The sequence below is a fragment of the Auxenochlorella protothecoides genome (genome assembly GCF_000733215.1).
Source record: "Auxenochlorella protothecoides strain 0710 unplaced genomic scaffold scaffold18, whole genome shotgun sequence".
In the NCBI taxonomy this organism is placed as follows: domain Eukaryota; kingdom Viridiplantae; phylum Chlorophyta; class Trebouxiophyceae; order Chlorellales; family Chlorellaceae; genus Auxenochlorella; species Auxenochlorella protothecoides.
In genome coordinates this window covers 908,397-928,812 of record NW_011934213.1, presented here as the reverse complement: position 1 = coordinate 928,812, position 20,416 = coordinate 908,397, and the positions used below count along the sequence as shown (strand labels likewise).

The 20,416-nt window shown below is 67.3% G+C and overlaps 5 protein-coding genes across 5 annotated transcripts; 3 read left to right on the top strand and 2 right to left on the bottom strand.

Annotated features, from left to right (window-relative positions):
* Nucleotides 1-2: 2 nt before the first annotated feature.
* On the bottom strand, nt 3-5,485 carry F751_1950 (Putative mediator of RNA polymerase II transcription subunit 14; the record flags this gene model as incomplete). The annotated part of the gene is made up of 11 exons (XM_011399657.1): nt 3-235; nt 664-1,143; nt 1,301-1,493; nt 1,626-2,138; nt 2,490-3,074; nt 3,144-3,375; nt 3,522-4,168; nt 4,232-4,348; nt 4,494-4,621; nt 4,884-5,128; nt 5,358-5,485. 11 exons carry the CDS (start codon nt 5,483-5,485, stop codon nt 3-5), a joined length of 3,501 nt encoding a protein of 1,166 aa, XP_011397959.1.
* A 483-nt stretch (nt 5,486-5,968) lies between these two features.
* F751_1949 (Exosome complex exonuclease RRP44) lies at nt 5,969-11,960 on the top strand (the record flags this gene model as incomplete). The annotated part of the gene is made up of 14 exons (XM_011399656.1): nt 5,969-6,022; nt 6,207-6,344; nt 6,708-6,865; nt 6,991-7,171; nt 7,379-7,463; nt 7,737-7,964; nt 8,251-8,627; nt 8,926-9,273; nt 9,581-9,691; nt 9,980-10,087; nt 10,225-10,560; nt 10,780-10,970; nt 11,176-11,401; nt 11,637-11,960. 14 exons carry the CDS (start codon nt 5,969-5,971, stop codon nt 11,958-11,960), a joined length of 2,865 nt encoding a protein of 954 aa, XP_011397958.1.
* Nucleotides 11,961-12,273: 313 nt separating this feature from the next.
* On the bottom strand, nt 12,274-13,249 carry F751_1947 (Nuclear transport factor 2; the record flags this gene model as incomplete). The annotated part of the gene is made up of 5 exons (XM_011399654.1): nt 12,274-12,299; nt 12,518-12,599; nt 12,762-12,878; nt 13,011-13,127; nt 13,223-13,249. 5 exons carry the CDS (start codon nt 13,247-13,249, stop codon nt 12,274-12,276), a joined length of 369 nt encoding a protein of 122 aa, XP_011397956.1.
* Nucleotides 12,617-12,766, top strand: F751_1948 (hypothetical protein; the record flags this gene model as incomplete). The annotated part of the gene is made up of 1 exon (XM_011399655.1): nt 12,617-12,766. The coding sequence occupies one exon, from the start codon at nt 12,617-12,619 to the stop codon at nt 12,764-12,766; it is 150 nt and encodes a 49-aa protein (XP_011397957.1).
* Nucleotides 13,250-13,787: 538 nt separating the features above from the next.
* On the top strand, nt 13,788-19,367 carry F751_1946 (Lysine-specific histone demethylase 1A; the record flags this gene model as incomplete). Its single annotated transcript, XM_011399653.1, has 15 exons — nt 13,788-13,828; nt 13,951-14,015; nt 14,258-14,451; nt 14,603-14,689; nt 14,870-15,034; nt 15,294-15,565; nt 15,692-16,169; nt 16,314-16,649; nt 16,781-17,152; nt 17,346-17,480; nt 17,622-17,756; nt 18,031-18,091; nt 18,217-18,361; nt 18,602-18,761; nt 19,119-19,367. 15 exons carry the CDS (start codon nt 13,788-13,790, stop codon nt 19,365-19,367), a joined length of 2,895 nt encoding a protein of 964 aa, XP_011397955.1.
* Between the last annotated feature and the right edge of the window lie 1,049 nt (nt 19,368-20,416).

Genomic DNA, 20,416 nt, shown 5'->3' with positions numbered 1-20,416 from the left:
AGTCACCAGGCCCCACCGACCGCCTGGAGGACGGTGGTCGCCGCCTGTTCGACAGCTGCTTCCGGGATCCACAGAGTGCAGGTGCGGGGCGGCGGGTCCCTCCCAGCCGCGTCTCCTTCCGCGGTGCCGGGCGCCGATGCCACCGCAGCGGCAGGCTTGGAGGAGGAGTCCAAGCTCGGCTGCACGTCCGCGTCCGCCACGCTGGCGGCGGTCTCCGGGGCTGGCGCGCCGGCCGCTCCGTTCGCACCACGCGCCCCGTCGGGCGCGGCCAGGGCCCGCAGGCGCCTCACCAGCTCGTCCATCCACGCGGGGTCCATCGGCGCGGGCTCGGCGGCGCCGCCGGGCGCCTCTGCCGCTGGGCCGCCCTTCCCCCCCCGACGAGCCGCGCATGCCGGGCCGCGGTCGTGGCATGGACGTCCAGCCGGGCGCGGCCCCCCGCAACCCCGGCCAGGGCCAGCGCCACGCCCCTGGACCCCTGCGCCACGCGGACGGCGACGGCGTGCTGCGCCGCGCCGCCCAAGCCCCCGGCGCCAGGCATCCGCGCCCAGGCGAGGCTGCCGGGCGCGAGGCCGGCGGCGCGCTGCGCCCCCGGCCCCAGCGCCGCCAGCGCCGCCGCCGCGGCGGGCGCGGCGGCGCAGAGCCCGTCCAGGAAAGAGTCCTCACGCCCCGCTTCCAGCAGCGCCGCCAGCCTGGCGGCCAGCGCGGCCGGGACCTCGGGGCGGCACAGCACGCGGCACTCCGGCGAGCCGCCGCTGGCGCGGGGGGTCCCGAGCTCACTCACGCCCGGTCCCGCGCCCCCTCCCGTGCCTCGCCCCGCGCCCAGGGTCTCCCACGACACCTCGGCGGTGAGCAGGGGGCCGTGCGCTGAGGGCCCCCGCCCCTCCACCACGAAGGTGGCGGACAGGAGGCCCGCGCTGGCCAGGCGGCACCGGCAGCTGCCGGGCAGCCGCCACGTGCAGGCACTCACGGTCCGTTTGGCCTCCGCGCCACCATTTGCGTGCGCGGCACCCTCCTCCCCCGCAACCTCACCATTCTCATGCTCGACCTCCGGCGCGGCCCGGCAGCGGGCCATGCAGCGCGCCAGGCAGAGGTGCAGGCGCAGGCTGGAAAGCAGGGCGGCCACGCCTCGCAGCACGCTCTGGCCTGTGTCGGTTTTGGAAAGGGGGAAGGCGGGGAGGGTTCGGCGGCTTGCAGCGACACAGCTTGCCGGCGGTGTTCACCGCCCCGAGGCACCGCCAGGCAGGACGCCACGGCACGACCGAGGACCCACCAGCACCAAGACACATGGGCCCGGCCCCACCTCGCTGGAAGCTGCCCGCCAGCTCCAGCCCGCGGCGCCCGCAGCGCACGACCTCGACCGCCGGGGCCTTCCCGTCGCAGCCATCCTGCAGCTCGACGCCCGCGTCACGCAGCCGCGCGGCCCGGGAGGCAAAGTAGCGCGAGTCCAGCTCCCCCCTCCACTCCCCCCGGTCGCCGTGCAGCCAGAAGCGCGCCTGGGGGGCGCACAACCCAACGCCGGCGCCGGCGCCGGCCGCGCCGCTGCGCTCCGCCGTCTGGCCGTCCGAGGCCGTGTGCGCGTCCAGGGCCCCCGCACCGGGCGGCGCCGGCAGGGCGAGGACCCGCACGTACGCGCCGCACGGCGCAGGCTCCGACGCCGAGCCGCCCAGGAACTCGCGCGCGGCGAGGCCCGCAGCCCCTGGCTTCGCGTGAGCTGCGCCGCCCATGGGCGACGGACCACCCGACTCCGGCGCGCCCACCCACCGCCACTCCTCGCTCGCGGCCAGGCCCTGCGCATCCAGCTGGTGCCCGAGCTGGCGCCAAAGCCCCTCGCGCCGGGCCCAGCGGAGGGCCTGGACCAGCGTCAGCCGCCGCTGCGGGGGCCCGGGGGACAGGGCTTTGGCCATCACAGGTGCTTCCGCACCTGGCGCGCCAGTCGGCTCCACCGCCCCCTCGGGCCACCCGCGGCCGCGCTTGCGGGTGGGCGCCGCACCGTTTGCCGGCTCCGCCGGCACGCACCCGTCGAGGGGACCCCTGCCCGCCCCCGCGTCGCCCAGCCACAGCGCGCCCGGCAGGGGCGGCGCGCCGAGCTGGCGCAGCGCCAGTCCGCGCGCCGTGGCCTCGTACAGCCGCGCCTCGGCCTCCAGGCCGCTTGACCCCGGGGCGGCAGAGACGACCAGGCTGGCCGCCACCAGGCCGCTCAGGGGCGGGCCGGCGGGGCGCGGCGCGCGGTCGGCCGCGCCGGGGGCTGCCCCTGTGCGCCGCGCGGCCACCCAGGAGGAGAAGAGGGGGTCGTGCGGCGCGCAGGCCAGGTCCAGGGCGACGGTCTGCGCGGCCTCGCCCGCTCCTCCGCCGCCGCCGCCGCCCATACCCGCCTCCGCCTGGGCGAGGCGGCGCGGGAGGGGCCGGGCGGCCAGGCCCAGGGCCGCCGCCGCGCGCTCGAGCCGCCGCAGCCGCCGCGCTGCGTCCAGCGAGGCCGCGTGCCTCGCCACCACGGCGGCGGCCAGGGCCACGGCCTGCGTGGCGCGGGAGCGGCCGACGGGCAGGGGCGAGGCCAGGGCCTCCCGCGCCGCCGCGGCCAGCGCGCCCGACAGCTCGCGGCGGAGCGGGGAGGGCTCGGGGCTCGCCGTCGCGACCCCGGCGCGCGAGGATCCAGCCGCCGCGCCGGCGCCGCTCGGAGGTGCCACTGTCGTCGCCGCCTCCGGCCTCGTGACCCCAGCCGCGTCACCACCCCGTGCCTCCTCCCCGACCTGGAGGAGCTCGTACTGCCCCGTCTGGCGGTCCACGCCCAGGGTCAGCGCGGGCCGGGAGGCTGGCGAGGCCTCGCCGTCTGTATCGCCTGCATCATGGCACCCGCCGGCCCAGACCTCCAGCCGCGGCAGGCGGGCCGGCTGGGGGTCGGTGGCGATCGTGATGGGCACGTCTTCATGCGCCGCCGACCACGGCTCCACCGCTTCCTTCTCCGCCACGACCAGGCGGCAGCGCATGCATGCGCCGAGCGGCGCGGCACTCAGGTGCCCTTCTAAGGCCGCCAGCTGCATGGCCGCCCGCGCCGCCAGCACGCGCTGCAGCAGCCCCTCCAGGTCTGGGTCGGCGGCGCTGCAGCGCGGCGGCGGCGGCGCCCAGCCCGCCGTCGGATCGCCCACGGCCTCGGGCAGCTGCACGGCCAGCGACTCTGCGTCGGCGCCCAGCGCCACCTCGATGCTGGGGGCCTGAGCGGGTGCCTCGGGGGGAGCATGCGCCGCGGCGCTGGCGTCGGGTGCCGCCAGAGCATGCGATGTGGCTGGCAGCGCGGCGCCGGAGCCGTTGCTGCTGCGGCCCTGCAGAGCCTCCAGCTCGTGCAGCGTCACGGGGGGGTGGTCCAGCCAGTACCTCAGCCTGGTCGAGGAGGGGGATGTCCCCAGCGAAGGGGGAGGTGAGCGGCAGAGGAGGCAGCAGACGAGCACCACCACCAACACATGACTTCCACCCAGACCTCAACACTCCGACCTCCCCGCGTGCATCCCCTCAAACAAGGCCCTCACCTGATGCCCGTGCCCTCCCGCGCCCGCTCCAGGCGCAGGCGGCCCGCCCAGCCCTCCGCGCCCTCCAGCCGCCGCGCGTCCGGGACGACGATGGAGGCCAGCGCCGCCCGCGCGGCGCCGCGGGTCAGCGCCTCGTGCATCAGCCGCAGGGCGTCGGGCCCAGGGGACGGCGAGGGTGCGGGGCCCGACCCCGCCCCGCACTTCTCGTGCCCGGAGCTCTCGTCCCCCAGCCCGGCGGCCCCCAGGCAAAGCGTGGAGCGTGCGGGCAGGGAGCTCGCGCCGGGCGCGTCGGACGTCGGCGCAGACCGCTCGCTGCTGGTGGGCCGTGCGTCGCCGGCGGCCCCCGGGTCGCCGACCGCCACCAGGTCCCCCAGGCCGGCGCCACGCAGCGTCGCCACGTCGGCGGCGGCCCACATGCGCTGCTCCAGCACAGACTGGAGCCAGGCCAGGAGCTGGGGTGGGGCCAGGCCCTCGCGACCCCGGTACTCGGGCAGCAGGTCCAGCGACAGCAGGCGCCAGCGCCAGCCGGCGGCGGGGTGCTTCACCTTGGCCGTCGCCGGCGCGGAGGCCGCAGACGACGCGGGCCCGCCGACCGCCGGCGCGCCATCGCCCTCGGCCCGGGCCCACGCCTGCGGCACCTGGGCGACCTCCGAAGCGTCCCGGCCGCCCGGGGCCGCGCGGTCGCCGGCCCCGTACTGCGCCAGGGTCACCCGCTCCTCGGGGGCGGGGACCAGGGTCAGGCGCGCCGTATACAGCCCGCCGGCGCCGCCCAGGGTGAGCACGCCTGCGGAGATGGAGCGCACCGCCATGCCCTCGGGCCGCGGGTTCTGTGTGCGGCGGTGCGAGCCGGGGGTTGCGTGTTGGGGCTGGGAGAAAGACCAAGCCCTGCATTCAGCTCAACCCGAAGACCGCGCCCCCGAACCCAATACCCTCCCGGCGCACTCCCCTCACAGCCACGCCACAAAACAGCACCTGGAGGAGCTTGGCGCGGATGAGGAAGTCCAGCTGCGCCAGGGCCGCGCGCACGGTGGAGCGTGGGGGCCTGGCTGGACTGACCCCGGCGTGCTCCTCGATGCTGCTGGGCAGCAGGTTGTACGACCCTGTGCAGGCGTGGGAGGTGGTTGCGGAGTGTGGATTCTGTCCATCTAAAGCTGGGATGTGCAATGCAACCATATGGAAGGCTGCAACCCCACAGGAGCGCATGTCAAGCTGCTCTGCAAGAATAAAGGCAACATGCACCCCTCCATGGCTGCCCATTGGCACGATGCCCCGTACACCGGCTCTGCCTCATGGACCCCACCAGACAAGCAGCATTGGTTCTGCACTCCAATCCCCCACAAGGCTCCACCCCCCAATGCGCACCCTGTTCAGTGACCTGCACGGCCGTGGCGATGTCGTAGGCGGGGGCTGCGGTGGCCGTGAGCTCGGAGTGCAGGTAGGCCAGCTGGTCTGCCGCGTCCTGCAGCGCCGCAGCGTGCACAGCAGCCGCCTGCATGACTCTGCGGCACTCGGCCACCGCCCGGGCCTTGGCGGACCAGGCCACCACCACCCCCAGGCGCTGGAGCTGCTGGCGGGAGGCATGCAGCTGGGACATGAGGGCGCGCTTCCTGGCAGCATGGAGGGCATGATCGCAGAGGGGGAGAGGTCTTGTGGCTAGGGGCAGCGCTCCCGCGCCCGACACAGGCTCCAGATTGCCAAGAGTTCGACCGCGGGTGCGTCGGCTTCAAGCACTCGGCATGCACATTCATCATGGAGACGCCGTGCGCCGGCGATCCAGGTGCATTCCATCCCTCAACCTTCGCAACATGACTGCTGACAACCAGCCCCATCGCGCACCTCTCGCTGTCCTCCAATCCTGGCAGTGCTCCAGCCACCGCGTGGAGTCCATCGTGTGCCTGGCGCACCGCTTCGAGGAGCAAGGCGCGCAGCTCCACCAGACTGAGGGAGGTGATGGTGTCCCCCATGGGACGAGGGGTGGTACCTCAGGGCATAGTGCCACAGGGCTGCAGGCAAGGAGCGGGGAGTGATCCTAGCAAGTGGAGCGCTCTGCCGTCTCTTTTCTAGCCCAGCCCTTTCCAGCAAGCCTGATCTTGTGAGAAGGGGGTATGTTCTGCAGGTAAGACGACATGCTGGAGGCCCAGGCCAACGATGAGCCGCATGACCTCTCACGTATCGGAGGGAGGGGTCTTGCAGGTGATGAAATCTGCGATGCGTTCTCCCCTGGGCGCGAAAACTCGTGATGGGTTGGGGCCTCCCCGATTTATAACCAACGCAACCACGACAGGTTCTTACTTGTGAGTCCAGACATGATTTTACAATATTGATTACAGTATACGGTGCAACTCCTCACATGCAGTGATGCTTTGAGCCCAGGCCAGCGGAGGACACAGCTTGGGGCCAAGCTCTCGGGTCACCAGCGACTGAGAGGGACGAACTCAATACTCACGATGCTGCAGTCAAAGACGTTTGTCAAAAAGACGAAAAGGGGCAAAATCCTGAAGGTGGGTCGGAGGAGAAATTGCAAGCTTGCCATGCAGACGTGGGAGGAGGTCCAGAATACCACAACAGCTCTGCTCCCAGGCTGGGAGAGCCCCAGCTGTGTCCGCAACAGCAATGATCTGGAAAAACTCGACCTGATCTCACGCAGCTGAATGGATGCTCCACAACTCATTCTATTCTTTCTAGGTGGTGAGGGAGCACTACCTGCGAGAGGACATATACTCCGGTTCGCCCCTGGATCCTGAGTGCGACCCTGCTTCCTTCAAACTCAGCCCTGATGCACAGAGATACATCGTGCTCGATACAAATGTGGCCCTTCACCAGGTCTGTGAGGGTGTCAGCAATGGGCAGTGGTCGGGGGTGGATGTCTCAGATTGACATGTTTGGTGCTCTGAGACATGAAGGGCCACGAGGCTATCTTGTGAAGAACGTCTGGCACAAGCAACTATGCCCTCATTATGAAGTGTTTGCATGCTCTTGCTGTGGGTGAGCTCTACGCTGGACGTTATGACAAGGAAGCCCCGGCAGGTGCCCTCGACCGCTCCCCACTGTTCCAGTCTGGTCCTCCCTCGCTTGCTCCATGTCTCCTGCCGATATCGTTACAAGCCCATGTTTCTCTCTAACCCTGCCATGAGCAAGCATCCCACCTTCCCCCCTCCCCTTCCTCCAACCCCTTCCAACCACCAGATGGACTTCCTGGAGCACGCTGCGGTGACTGATGTTGTCGTGCCGGCCATCGTCCTCGAGGAGGTGAGGGCCCGGAACCAGTCTGTGTTCCAGAGGCTCAAGGCACTCACCGCCAGCGACTTCAAGCGCTTCTACGTCTTCGCCAACGAGAACCACAAGTGAGGCGAGGGGGTGCGATGAAACGCTGTCGGCTTGCCTGCTGGTACGCCGTGGCTCCCATGACACCCATGACCTTTTACCCCAGCCATGGCGCGCCTCCCCACCCTCGCCCCATGTGCTGCAGGGACACCTATGTCAAGCAGGATCCGGGCGAGAGCCCCAACGACCGCAACGACCGCGCCATCCGCCGCGCGGCAGAGTGGTATTCACAGCGCATGCCCGGCAAGCCCATCCTGCTGCTGACGGATGACGCCGGCAACCGCACCAAGGCCATCGAGGCGGGGGTGGAGGCCATGAGCTGCGCGGTGAGAGGGGCATGCAGGGGGGAGCAATGGGGCTTGGCATGGCGTTATGAGGACCGTGTGAGGTGTCTGTTGCACTGGGTCGTGGGGTGTGGGCCATCTTATACCCGGGCTGCATGGTTTGTTTGCACACTCGGACGGCGTGGCATTCGAGCGCCGGGGCCCGCCACCACTTCCAGCATGTCACCCTTCATCCTCATCCACAACCAGGCCTACGCTCGGCTGCGTGAAGATGTGCCCGAGCTGTCTGACCTGGTCAGCGCCGGCCTGGCCACCCAGGCTGAGCAGAGAGAAGGTTGAAAGGGGGACTGGGGACCGTGGGGTGCTGGAAGGCGCCGCCCAGCATCCGCTGGGAGGGACGCTGCTGTGCTTCCGTGCCTGCTTAAAACCGTGTTTGATACACTCATACCCTCCATGGCTCCAGAGTCATCGGACAGCGAGCGCTGTGTCTGATGAGCACCCCCTTGCGACTCGGTCTGAACAGCCCATGGCTTGGGCTTCGGGCCATCGTCAGTATTGCTTGCCTTTCCACACCACCCCCCCACCATTCCACCCTTTCTGCGCACAGTCGGGGGCGGGGCCGGGCCCAAGAAGAAGCGGCGAGTGTTTGAGGATCACAAGCCGCTGTCGGAGGTCACCGCCGGGATCAAGGCGGGGCGGTACCACCAGGGCACGCTGCGCGTCAGCCGCTTCAACCCCTGGGAGGGGTACATCGCCTGCCAGAGCGTGGAGCAGGAGATTCTGCTCTCTGGGCGCGGCGCGCTGAATCGGGCCATGGACGGCGATGTGGTGGCTGGTGAGGTGGCGCTCTGGGGTGGGGTTTCGTACCCCTCCTCCCTTCCTATGGGGCCTGGGAGCGCATGCAGCGCATGTCTGGCAGGCTGGCCTTGCTCCAGTAGCATGAGGCTCGAGGCTGCCGCCTGATGCCATTCTGCCTCCTCCAAGCACGTCATGCCCATTGTCAATCAGAGCCGCCCTGTACCATACTGATGCACAGCCTTGCACGACCTCTACACGGGATTCCCGCCCCGATCACATCCCCCATTCAACACAACAACACACAAAACTCCCATCCCCCGCAGTGGAGCTGCTGCTGGAGGAGCAGTGGCGCGGCCCCTCCGCCCACCTGCCCACCCAGGCCGAGCTGGACGCCGCCGATGCCAGCGAGGGGGAGGAGGAGGTGCTGGGAGAGGACGGCGGCGCACACATCGCCCAGGTCGACCCCGGCGAGCACTACCCCGGCGTCGCCGGAGCTGCGGGCGGGGACGACACCTCGGCCGCCCGCCAGCCGACGGGCCGGGTGGTGGGCATCATCAAGCGCAGCTGGCGCACGCGTGGGTACTGCGGCTCGCTGCAGCCGCCGCGCGTACCGGGGGCCTCACACGGGCCGGGGACGGCCTCGGTGCTGGTGTGCCCCGTGGAGCGGCGCTACCCCTTTGTGCGCATCACCACCCGCCAGGTGGGAGGTGTGAACACCAAATTGGGTGGGGGTGAGGCCACAGGTCTTGGGTGGGGAGCGTGGGCGCTTGATCATGCGGACGGCTGTGGAAAATGGTGGTCTGCAGAGGCGTGGACGCACACTGGGGTCAGACGCAATGAGGGCCCTGGACCCTCCATCCCCTCGCACCCAGGAGTGACACACACAACCCACCAGATTGCCCCACACCCTAGCCCTACTCCCCCCTCATCAAGCCCACCCAATCAAACCATCCACCCACCCACTCCACAACCCTGCCCCCCCTTTCCACCCCGAAAAGGCGGCCACGCTATCCGACAAACGCATCGTGGTGGCCATCGACGCCTGGGACACCGACTCCCTGTACCCCACGGGCCACTACGTGCGTACCCTGGGCGCCATCGGTGACAAGGAGACGGAGACGGAGGTGCTGCTGCTGGAGAACGACATCAACACCGCGCCCTTCACGCCGGCGGTGCACGCCTGCGTCCCGCCCCTGCCCTGGGCGCTGGGCGAAGCCGAGGCGGCCGACCCGGCCCGCGCCGACCTGCGCCACCTCCCCGTCTGCTCCGTAGACCCGCCGGGGTGCAAGGACATCGACGACGCGCTGCACGTGCGGCGGCTGGCGGGCGGCAACCTGGAGCTGGGGGTGCACATCGCCGACGTCACCCACTTCCTCAAGCCCGACACCGCCATGGACGAGGAGGCGGGCAGGAGGTGGGGTGGGGGGAGTGGGGGGGGTGGATTGGAGGGGGTGGAGGGGAGGGGAAGGGGGGAAATGAGGGAGGAGAGAGTGCAGCATCCATGTGTCTGTGCCTTGCCGTAATACTGTCGAGTGCAGGGCGGAGGTAGAGTTTGAACATATGACAGGCCTTAATGCCAACCCCAACCCCACATTTGGCCATTCTTTCCAATACTAATCCCACGACAGGGCCACGACGGTGTACCTGGTGCAGCGGCGGATAGACATGCTGCCCAAGCCCCTGACGGAGGACATCTGCTCCCTGCGCAGCGGCGTGGACCGCCTCGCCTTCTCGGCCATCTGGGAGGTGACTCCAGACGCACAGGTGGGGGCGTGGGTAGGGTGAAGGTTTAGGGTCCACTGCCTATGTGAGATGGGGCCACAATAGAGCAGGGAGTTTGGCACACGTGTGTGTGTGCGCATGCCATTGCGCAGCTGGGCCATCTGAAAACGACTGCGCCGGCCGCTCCCACCGGAGTGGCTGCTGAGTGTCTGAGGAACAACCCTCCAACACTGTTGCCAGTCCAGGAGGCTGCCACAGGGTATCCTCGGCAACACCCCTTCTCCCTCAACCTCACATCATTCGCTGCAATCCTCCCCTCCCCCTCTCCAGATCCTGAGCACGCGCTTCACCAAGAGCATCATAAGGTCGAGGGAGGCGCTGACCTACGCCGAGGCCCAGGCCCGCATCGACGACGAGCGGCTGACGGACGACGTGTCGGTGAGTTGAATTGCGAGATGTTGCCCTGGGACCTTGGAACGGGAGGCTCGTCGGTTACGCCCCCTCCCTGCTCTGTGGTGAACCACCACCCACCTGCACCTCCACACACTCAATCTCGCCCCACCCTACCCCCACAGTGCAACCTGCGGGAGATGAACCGGCTGGCCAAGATCCTGCGGGCGAGGCGCTCCGAGAGGGGCGCGCTGTCCCTCGCGTCGCCCGAGGTCAAGTTCGAGATCGACACCGAGACCCACGACCCGCTGGACGTGGGCATGTACCAGCTCCGCGACACCAACCAGATGGTGGAGGAGATGATGCTGCTGGCCAACTGCAGCGTGGCGGAGGCTACGCTGGGCGCCTTCCCGGCCTGCTCCCTCCTGCGCCGCCACCCGACGCCCGCCCCGCGCCAGTTTGAGCCGCTGCTCCGTGCCGCCGCGGCTGCGGGCTTCGCCATCGACGCCTCCAGCAGCAAGGTGAAGTGCATTGTGCAGAGGTGTGGGGGCACGGTAGAATATTCACGCACTGCGCTTTGCAACGTGGTGCAATGCCCTGCGCCGCTCAAGGCGGCCGCCCCTACAATAGCCACCTGCTCTATTCCTCGCCAGTCCTGGGTATCCCCTTGTCCCTTGTCCGTTGGAGAACCCTGCCCACGTCATTCTCTGATACCCACCCAAATGCACAAACTCTGTTAGACCCTGGCGGCGAGCCTGGATGGAGCAGTGCGCGCCTCCGACCCCTACTTCAACAAGCTGGTCCGCATCATGGCGACGCGCTGCATGACGCAGGCCGTATACTTCAACTCGGGCGAGCTGTCGGTGCCGGAGTACCACCACTACGGCCTGGCTGCACCGCTCTACACCCACTTCACCTCCCCCATCCGACGGTGTGTTTGGGGGTGTGATGTGGGAGTCCGCGAGGGAAGCTCGGCTTCGGCAGGCTTCCAGCTCTCAGGACGCCCGTTGCATGGGAGGGTGCTGTTTGCCCCGTCCCCAAAATACCCATGCAAGATGCAGTCATACACACGGACCCCTCACACAACCCCCCACATGCCCTCATCTCGAGCCATTCTCGCTTCCCTGCTCGCGCAGGTACGCCGACGTGGTGGTGCACCGGGTGCTGATGGCCGCGCTGGGCCTGGCCCCCCTGCCGGGGTCCATGCGGGACCGGCCCCGCGTGGCCGACACCGTGGACAACCTGAACGTGCGGCACAAGAATGCGCAGCTGGCGGGGCGGGCCAGCGTGGAACTGCACACCCTCATCTTCTTCAGGGGGCGGACTGTGGTGGCGGACGCGCGCGTCACGCGGGTGATGAGGGTGTGGGGGGGTGGTGTTTGGGAGGAGCAGGTGGGTGTTGGCCTGCGGTGTGCCCTGCTTGCACAAGGGCATCTCAGTGGAGCCATGGTCCCTGGGGGGCGGAGGCTGGCGTGCTGGGTTTGTGAGTGGCCAGGCCGTCTGTGTGGGCTGCGCTTCCAGTGCCCAGCCCCCCAAGTACCTTCCAACAGTGTCCCAACCCTCACTCACCCATAATCCAACCCTCCCCATATCCCAGGTCCGCGCCAACGGGCTGCTCGTGTTCGTGCCCAAGTACGGCATCGAGGGCCCCGTCCATCTGGACGACGCCGACCGAGCTGGAAAGGAGGGCGTCAGCAGCAGCGCCCCGGCCGCCGTCGACTCAGCGCCAGGCGCCGTACCCCGGTTTGTGTATGATGAGGAGAAGCAGACCGTGTCGCGGGAGGACGGCGGGGTGGCCTACACCATCTTCGACACCTGCGCCGTCACCATCAGCGTGGAGGAGACCGCCGGCAACCGCCGGGTACTGGCGCTCAGGTTGACAGACCGAGCGCAGCTGCCCGATGGCGAGCGCATGGGCTGAGCGATGCACTGCTGCTCTGTGTGGAGGAGCGGTGGCTGCTGCTTGGAACAGATGGATTCTTCCCCTGCTGCCAGCTGCCCCAATCCTGATCTGTTCTACTGGCTGGCAACCAAACTTTCAGAGTGCCTGATCCAGTAGTTCGTGTGCATCGTGTAAGGTCTGCATTCCAGCTATCAGAAAGCATGCAGGCAAGTGGCTGTGCGTGCAGGTACCAGATGCCTCTTTGAAAAGGAGAAGGGCGGATTCTTGGCATCGGAGGTCGAGACCAGCTCTGTCCAGACAGCCAGATCGACGCTGGGCGCCGCATGCATGATCAGGCGTAGTTCAAGCGGAAGAGATCTGCGTCCATGGTTGTGGGATGAGGGGCTGAGGCGAAAGGAAGATTGTGAGGCAGGTACAAATGGACGGCTCCTGTCTTGCAACAGCCTCCTATTCGAAATTTGACCACACTCGCAATGCCAAACCGCATGGTGCAGGGAATGCCCTCCCAGAAGGAACCATGCCAGCATACCACTCGTAGCCCCTGCTGTCGCACCACCACACGCAATGGCACTCACCGTTGGTCACCACAAAGCTGCCATTCAGGGGCGCCAGGTGGAACGTCTGACTGAATTTCAGGGGGTTGCTCTCGCCCTCCGTCTGTTGGAAGAAGGAGAATGGGTGCAGTGGGACACCTTGCTGCATTGTGCGGTGGCATGTGTAATATTCATCAATACAATCAAGTTCCCCTCCCCAGCTCTGCAAGCGTTTCCCTGGCAAGGCAACACCCCCCCCATCAACACAGCAATGCAAGATGCGTACAATGAGCTGTCCAGTCACAAACACCAGCACTCCTCCCGAAACGGAGGGCTGGGCATCCGTCGACGAGATGCGATGTTGACAGTTCTGGAATGGCAGGGAGGCCAGCTTCTGGACGATCTGCAGGAGAACATGCAGGGAGGGTGGGTGGGAAAGTACCACTATGAACCCTCCCGCAGATCCACACTCCCGCCCAGAGGTCGACGTCCCGCATCTACACGTCGCGTGCATCTATCCCGACGCCATTGGTACCTGCTGCGCGCCCTGGAACTTCTGTCCCTCGAAGGAGAGGAGGGACTGATCCTGGTACAGGCCCAGCAGGTTGGCCCGGTTGGAATCAAAGGTGGCATAATAGTGATCTGTGAAGGCCTGTTTGAGGAATGATGGGAGAGGAAAATGAGCGAATCCCGGTATCATTTCAGTGAAGGGTGTCCTGGTTCACCAGAGGGACTCCGAGTACTCACCTTAGCCACTGCCTCGGGGTCTGCCATCGGATCTACTCTTCGATTGATACACCAATACCACGATGTTCTTGAGACAATCAAGCTGCGATGGACTTGGACACATGAGGATGGAGGTGAGCAGCTCAGGGCACCGACTCGCTTTCCAAAAATTTGTGCACCGCGCGGGGGACCCACTGCATGGCCCGGAACCGGACGTATTTCAATGCTAGAAAACTACAATACAGGCATAGGCTTGGATTTTATACCTTCTGAGTACTTCAATGGCTCTCAACGGTCAAGATGAGCCGGGATTATAGCTGACCGGGGGAGGAGTTTCAGTGTCTCTTCTGCCCCTCACGACACCATCGAGTTGTGGACCCCAGTTCCGTCCAGTTGGCTTCTCATCATTCTCCTGTAAAACTTCAGAAGAATGAGTCAACACAACACCGGTTATGGAGGCTTGTACGGCCTTCGCCAGCGGCCAGGTCATGGGACCTCTGCCTCTCGGGAGGATGCCACACACCCTGCAGCACAGGCTGCCATCGCCGCGGGATGCCGTCCCCGGTCCCTGAGCCGGGCAGAGCTAATGAAGTTCCCATACTCCACGAACAGCTACCTCGAAGCTAGGTGCGATTGCTTGTAGTGACAGGGAGCAAGGGGACGCCATGTGGGTCCAGGGCACCCTGCCTCAATTCTACCTCTGGTGAATCTGCTGTGCAGAGCAGGCACCTCCCTCTGTTCCCTTGCAGGAACCATGTGCTCATGCAGTGGCATGCAAATGCCTCAGCCCTCCTCACAGAGGAGCAATGCGTAGGTGAGAGACAGATGGGGGCCCGAGGAGGAGTGAAAAAGATGAGGGTGATGGCAGCCTGACGGCAGAGTGTGCCTATCCCGTCCATGCTGTGTTTGAAGTCCCTAGGCAGTTGTGTGCCCAGAGTCTTCAAAGAGTCTTGGACTTGAGGTGCTGGGGTCTGCAACCGCGAGCCACTGGCACCCATGCTGCAGAGGGCAACAGCGGCATGACCCGACTCCCACCTCCTCCTATCCCTATGCCAGCCACCGCCCCGGAGCACCTGTCCCTCACACGGGTGAGAGAGGCCTTTCAGTTCCTGGACCGACAGGGCATCATCAACTTTGGGCTGGTGCGGAGTCTAGAGGACGACAAACCAGCCGCATGGGTCGCGACGGTGGTGGATGAAGCCGCGGTGTCCTTCACTCTGCACGAGCTTCTGGCTTCAGCCGATCTACAGGTTGGCTTGGATGTAGACCTTGAGCTGCCACTCTCCTGTCATGCTGCATGGGCCTGGACCATGGACCACATCCTGGGCTCTGGCTCGCAGGTGGGCGGGGGCGTGCACAGCAAGATTTTCACCTTGCCGTCCTCCCGCCCTTTGCCCGCAGACTGTCACTGAGAAATCGCTGAGGCAGCAGCTGGCCGAGAAGCTGGAGACCGACATGGGTCCCTACAAGAAGTTCATCAGGGCCCTGGTGCGTGCTCTCTCTTGGGCCGCAGGCTGGTTGTCTGTTGCTTGCACTGCGTACGGCGCCAGCTGCATTTCTCTCAGGCTCAACCCTTCAATCTGACACCCGTGCATGGCATCCGACCAGGGGTGCAGGCTTGTCCTCAAGAATACGTTGCACACATTGCACTGCCCTGCCAATCCACAGGTGGGCGATTATCTAGAACGCGGTGGCCCCCCGCCCGAGTTCTTGGCCAAGCAGGCCGCCCTCTCCGCCGCAGCCGCGGGCCAGGCGGCGGAAGCGGCATCCAAGAAGAAGGTGATCGTCATTGGAGCGGGGCCGGCGGGGCTCACTGCTGCGTCCCATCTCCAGGTGATTAATCTTGCAGATGAGGCTGGGCAGGTCCCCAGTACACTTGGTATCTGGATGTGCATGGGTGTGCTCGCTACAGCAAGGAAATCACTGAAGAATACACTGATGTCCTTCTCCTGTGAGGCCTGAGCGTTTCTGCGGACCTTGTGCTGGCCAGGAAGGCGATTTCCCACAGCTTATACCAATGACACCCCCTGATTGAATTCTTGACGTCTTTTCAGCCACTGCAATCCCATTCCAAACACCCTCCCCCACTCAGAGGCACGGCGTGGAGGTGGTGGTGCTGGAGGCCCGGGACCGGGTGGGGGGCAGGGTGCACTCCTTCCAGGGTCACGGCCTGCGCGCCCCCGTGGACCTGGGCGCCTCCATCGTGACTGGCACGGCGCCGGACGTGAAGTCGGGCCTGCGACCCGACCCCTCCACCCTGCTCCTCCGCCAGCTGGGCCGGGACCTGCACACCTTGTCCCGAGACCTGCCCCTCCACGACGGGCCCGACCCCGTGGATGCGCAGCTGGACGCGCGCATTGAGCGGTGGGTGCTCTGAGCGGGGATTGGGGCTGTGCGTTGACGGGGGGAGGAGGTGTTGCAGCCCTCACGCACGGCATGTAACCAGGGCCAGATCTCCTCAAGCCAGGGCTCAACCCCACCTTTGCGCAGGCTGCAGAACCGACTGATGGACGACGCGGCGGCCGCGCTGGCAGACATGCCGGAGGCGGCCAGCGCGTGGCTGAGCTATGGCGCCCTGCTGGAGCGCGCGCTGCGTCAGCGTGAGGCGGAGGGGACGCTGTTTGGCAGCGACGACGAGGAGGAGGAGGATGCGACGGGGGGTGCCAAGAGTGTAGGTGGCGACGCCAGGGAGGCAGGCGCCAGGGATGTGCCAGAGGCCGAGGGCGGCGCACCTGGACCTTCAGGAGCAACCAGACACCCTGCCGAGGTCGACGCCGAGGCCGCGGTGCGGACCTGCATGCAGGCCATGCTGCGGGCTGTGGAAGGGGCGGAGGACGGCGCTGAGCCTGGAAGCCAGACCCCCAGGCGGCGGGTCGGGCCCCGGCACACCCTCCTGCCCGAGGAGCGGCGGCTGCTCGAGTGGCACTGGGCCAACCTGGAGTACGGCTGCTCCGCCTCCCTGTCAGAGGTGATCGACAATGGAGGCAGCAGAGGGGAGGGCGAGGAAGGCATGTGGAAGAGTCCAGCGTGAGTGCTGACGCCCCTTCCTTCTGAACACGATCTGCCATGCACTCTCACTCCCTGACACCCTCTGGACCCCCACCGTACGCAGATATCGGCGCGGCACTGGAACCAGGACGAGGAGTTTGGGGGATTTGGAGGCCCGCACTGCATGGTCCCCGGCGGCTATGACGCCGCCTTCCGAGTGCTGGCCGCCGGCCTGCCGGTGCGCCTGGGCTGCGCCGTGGACGCAGTGGCTGACGCGGCGGACGGGGCGCGCGTGTCTGTGCGCGTGGCAGGCGCCCAGGAGGAAAGACTGGAGGCCGACGCGGTGATCGTGACTGTGCCGCTGGGCGTGCTCAAGGCCGGCGCCATCGCCTTCAGCCCCGCGCTGGCGGCCTGGAAGACGGCGGCCATCCAGCGGCTGGGCTTCGGCTGCCTCAACAAGGTGTGAAGGATGTGTGTTGTTCGGAGATGGGGTTTTGAAAGGGCCATGTCAAGGGTGCTGTGTTAGGCTCGGTACCAGAAAGCACTGTGCACGCCAGTACCAGACCATTTCCCCACCACCACCACCCGCAGGTGGTCCTCCAGTTCCCCCGCATCTTCTGGGACAACGGCCTGGACTATTTTGGCGGTGTGGCGCCGGCGGGGGAGCAGCGCCGCGGCCGCTGCTTCATGTTCTGGAATCTGGCGCGGCACAACGGCGGCGTGCCCCTCCTCTCCTGCCTGGTCTCTGGCGCGGCGGCGCGCCGCCTGGAGGCCGACAGCGACGAGGAGGCGGTGGCCGTCTCGCTGCGCGCGCTGCGCCGCCTATTCCCCGGCGAAGGGACGGTGCCCGACCCGGAGGCGAGCGTCGTCACGCGCTGGTCCGCCGACCCACACGCCCGTGGCAGCTACTCCTACGTGGCCGTTGGGGCCAGCGGCAAGGACTACGACGCCCTGGCCGCGCCGGTACTATCAATTTTCAGGGAGATGACGGCCCGAATCATTCTTGCTTGCAGGCCCGGGGAGTGGGGCGCAGGGATCGTGCAGGTCTCCGGGGTCACTCCGGGGCCCGCATACCCACTCTTGGCTTGGCCCTGCGAACCTTGGAGTCGGCCGCCCGCGGGCCTCCTCGACAACCTCCCCCCCCTCATCCCAACAGGTGCGGCGCCGCATCCTGTTTGCCGGGGAGCACACTGCACGCGCCCACCCCGACACAGTGGGCGGTGCCATGCTCTCGGGCCTGCGGGAGGCTGTGCGGGCGCTGGCGCTGTTGGACGGCAGCGAGGGCCTGGAGGTGTGAGGGGCCGAGGGGGGGGGGAGGTGGGTCAGGGGATGGCAGGTCCTCGGCCGACCCCAGCCTCACAATGCGCCTGCTCGGGACCTGTTGGCTGCGTCGCCGCCGCCGCCCACCATGCATGCCCCTGCCTGCACGCAGGACTACCTGAGCATGCAGGAGCCGTCGACCAAGCGGGCGCGCCTGGACAGCTCCCAGCAGGCAGAGCTGGAGGAGCGCCAGCTGGAGCTGGTGCTGGGGCGAGACGTGGCCCGGCGCATGGACGAGCAGCGCGCGGTGAGAGCCGGGTTGAGGGAGGGCAGGGGGGCGCCGCTGCTGCCGGCCGACGTGCGTGGAGGGGGCCGAGGGGCGTACGGGTTGGCACATGGCCGCACAGTTGCGGCTGCGTCAGTGAGTCCCATGGATGTGAAGCGCATTGCATGGCGCCCACACCCGACGCTTCATTCTCCGATGAGTGTGTGCCCCCGAGCATGTCGTCCCTCAGTCGACGGTGGGTCTGCATGTCGACGCTCATGTTCCACCCCCCCCACCCCCCCCAACCCGTCGACAGAGAGAGGCTGCCCGGGCTGATCAGAAGGTGGTGTGGCGCGCTATCCTGCTCGCCTCCGGTGGTGCGCGGTGTGGTGCACGGGGCTCAGGCTGCGTGTCTGCGGAGGGATGCTGGAGGGCCGGTGCGACCCCGCCGCACACCATCACTGCCTCCCCCCGACCCCATCCTCTTTGGGCTGGCGCACAGGCGACGTGAGCTCCCTGGCAGACCTGCTGCACTCCACCGGGGGCGCTGCCGGGCGTGTCGCCCTGGCGCAGTGCCTCCGGCAGGCGGACGCACGTGCACGGGCCGCCGTGGCTGCCGAGCCCGAGGTCCTCTCCATCCTCCACAGGTAGGCTTTGTGGGAGGGATGCAGGGGGGTTGGGGTGGTTCTGGGTGCAGGATCCTGCATCGCATGGACGCAGCGTAAATCCCAGCCTTGCCATTGGACCGTGCCCCTCCGCGCGTCTGCGGCCTCCTCCTTTCCCCTCCGCGCGTCGAGGGTGCAGCCCACGGTTGCAATGCACACCCCATGCACATGCGCTCACTCCTTCACCCCCTTGCCTCGCTCCCCTTCCCCCCATTCCCACAGCTGGCTGGAGGATTCGGTGGGCAACTCCCTGCACACGCCGGTGCTGGAGGCGGTGCTGCGCCTGCTGCAGGCCCTTCCCGTGGGCGCCGATCTGCTGCGCTCCACCGGCCTGGCCACCCTGGTCGCGGGGCCGCGCCTGCGGCGGCACTCTGACTCCGATGTCGCTCGCGCGGCGGCGGGCGCGACGGCGGCTTGGGCGCCGGCCCTGGCCGCCGGCGAGGCCGGCGCGCAGGAGGGCACCCTGCTCAGGAACTCCACGGCCGCCGCGCCGGCCGCTGCCGCCGTAGAGCTGGACGAGGAGGCACAGGAGGCGCTGCGCAGGGCGCGCGCGGCTGCGGAGGCGGCGGCGGCCGCGGCGGCGGCCGTGGCGGCGCGGGCGGCCGCCCTGGCCGCCGACGGCACGGGCCCCTCCGCCGCGGCGCGGCTGGAGACCTTTGCGGCCTTCTCGCGCAAGACGGCGGCCGCCTCGGCGCGGGGCCCGGCGGGCGACGCTGGCACGGCCAGGCTGGGCGCCAAGTCCAACGGCAAGGGCGCCGCGTGGCTGAGCCGGGCCGAGCCACACGACGTGCCCTCGCTGGTGGAGTCGGTGCTGCGCCCCATGTTCAAGGCGGGGCGCATCTCCAAGGACCAGTACAAGGACATCGCGCGCAAGGCGGTGGCGCGCCTTGCGCGCGAGAAGGTGAGCGCGGGCGAGCAGTTCCTCACGCCTAAGCGTAGGGCCAAGGTGGCCGACCTGATCGAGCGGTATGCCGCGCAGCGCATGTGACCAGACTGGGTGGGTTCCCTGCGAGAAGGCGGGGACCCGAGCGCCTGTGCTGGGCTAGCCATGTGCATGGTTGGTATGGCACGGGCTCCTTGACTCCATGAAGTACATAGACCTGCCCCTGGTAGATCCCTTGTCATCTGCAACACCTGATGTTGCGACGCGGGCAGACTCAAAGATTTGCGCGCGAGAGAGGTTCCGAGACCGGTGGACCGGAATTTCGCATTCCCGCCTGAGCAAAATCAGGCTTGCCGATGCTCCACTCGAGACTCTAATGCAGTCAGCCGACTGCCGGACATCTTAGCGGCGTGCGCCGTCTGCCTGTCGAACAGGGGCCGATCAGTCCAGGAAGTACGAGTCGGCCTGTGACCACCCTCGAGCGGGGGAGTGTGGCGCTCCCCCGCCCGAAGCTGCCGGTGCAAAAGTGTAGGAGTCAGGCCGCATGCAGGCCATCGGCCTGTGCTGCGTCCCCTTCACAGCCTGCCACCCTCCCGGGCCTGCAGCCTCCACCGCTAGGGCTGAGGGAGGCAGATGAGGAGGACAGGGTGCTCAGTAGCACGCCGGCAGGCCGGTACTGCATGCCTGTGAAGAAGCATGCGAATCCCTGTAAGGTCTGCGACGGCACTGGGAGGGCCATGTGTGGAGTGTGCAGGTGAGAGACCCGAGGGCGGGTGGGAGTAGGATTTGGGGGGGACTATTGCAATGAATTGCACTCAAAGACCATAGTGTGGCAATAAGTGCTCCTTCCTGTGCTCAAGAAGCCCTTTTAGAGCTGACATCGCTTAAGAATGAGACCCTCCCACTCCACGAATTCTGCATTTGGGGGAATGAGATGCCAGCACTCCGGCCATTGTTGCATGCACCCATCTCTACCGTGCTTCCCCATTCATGAAGTGGCAGCCTGAAGCCCACAGCACCGGACCAATGTCCTTTGCATGTTCCAATGCTCTCTTACATATCCACACCATACCGCTGCAGGGGAAAGGGTCGCCTGAATTTCGCAGAGGCGGCCATGCTTCCCAAGGGCGCCTGGCCCGTGTGGTGCACTGCCT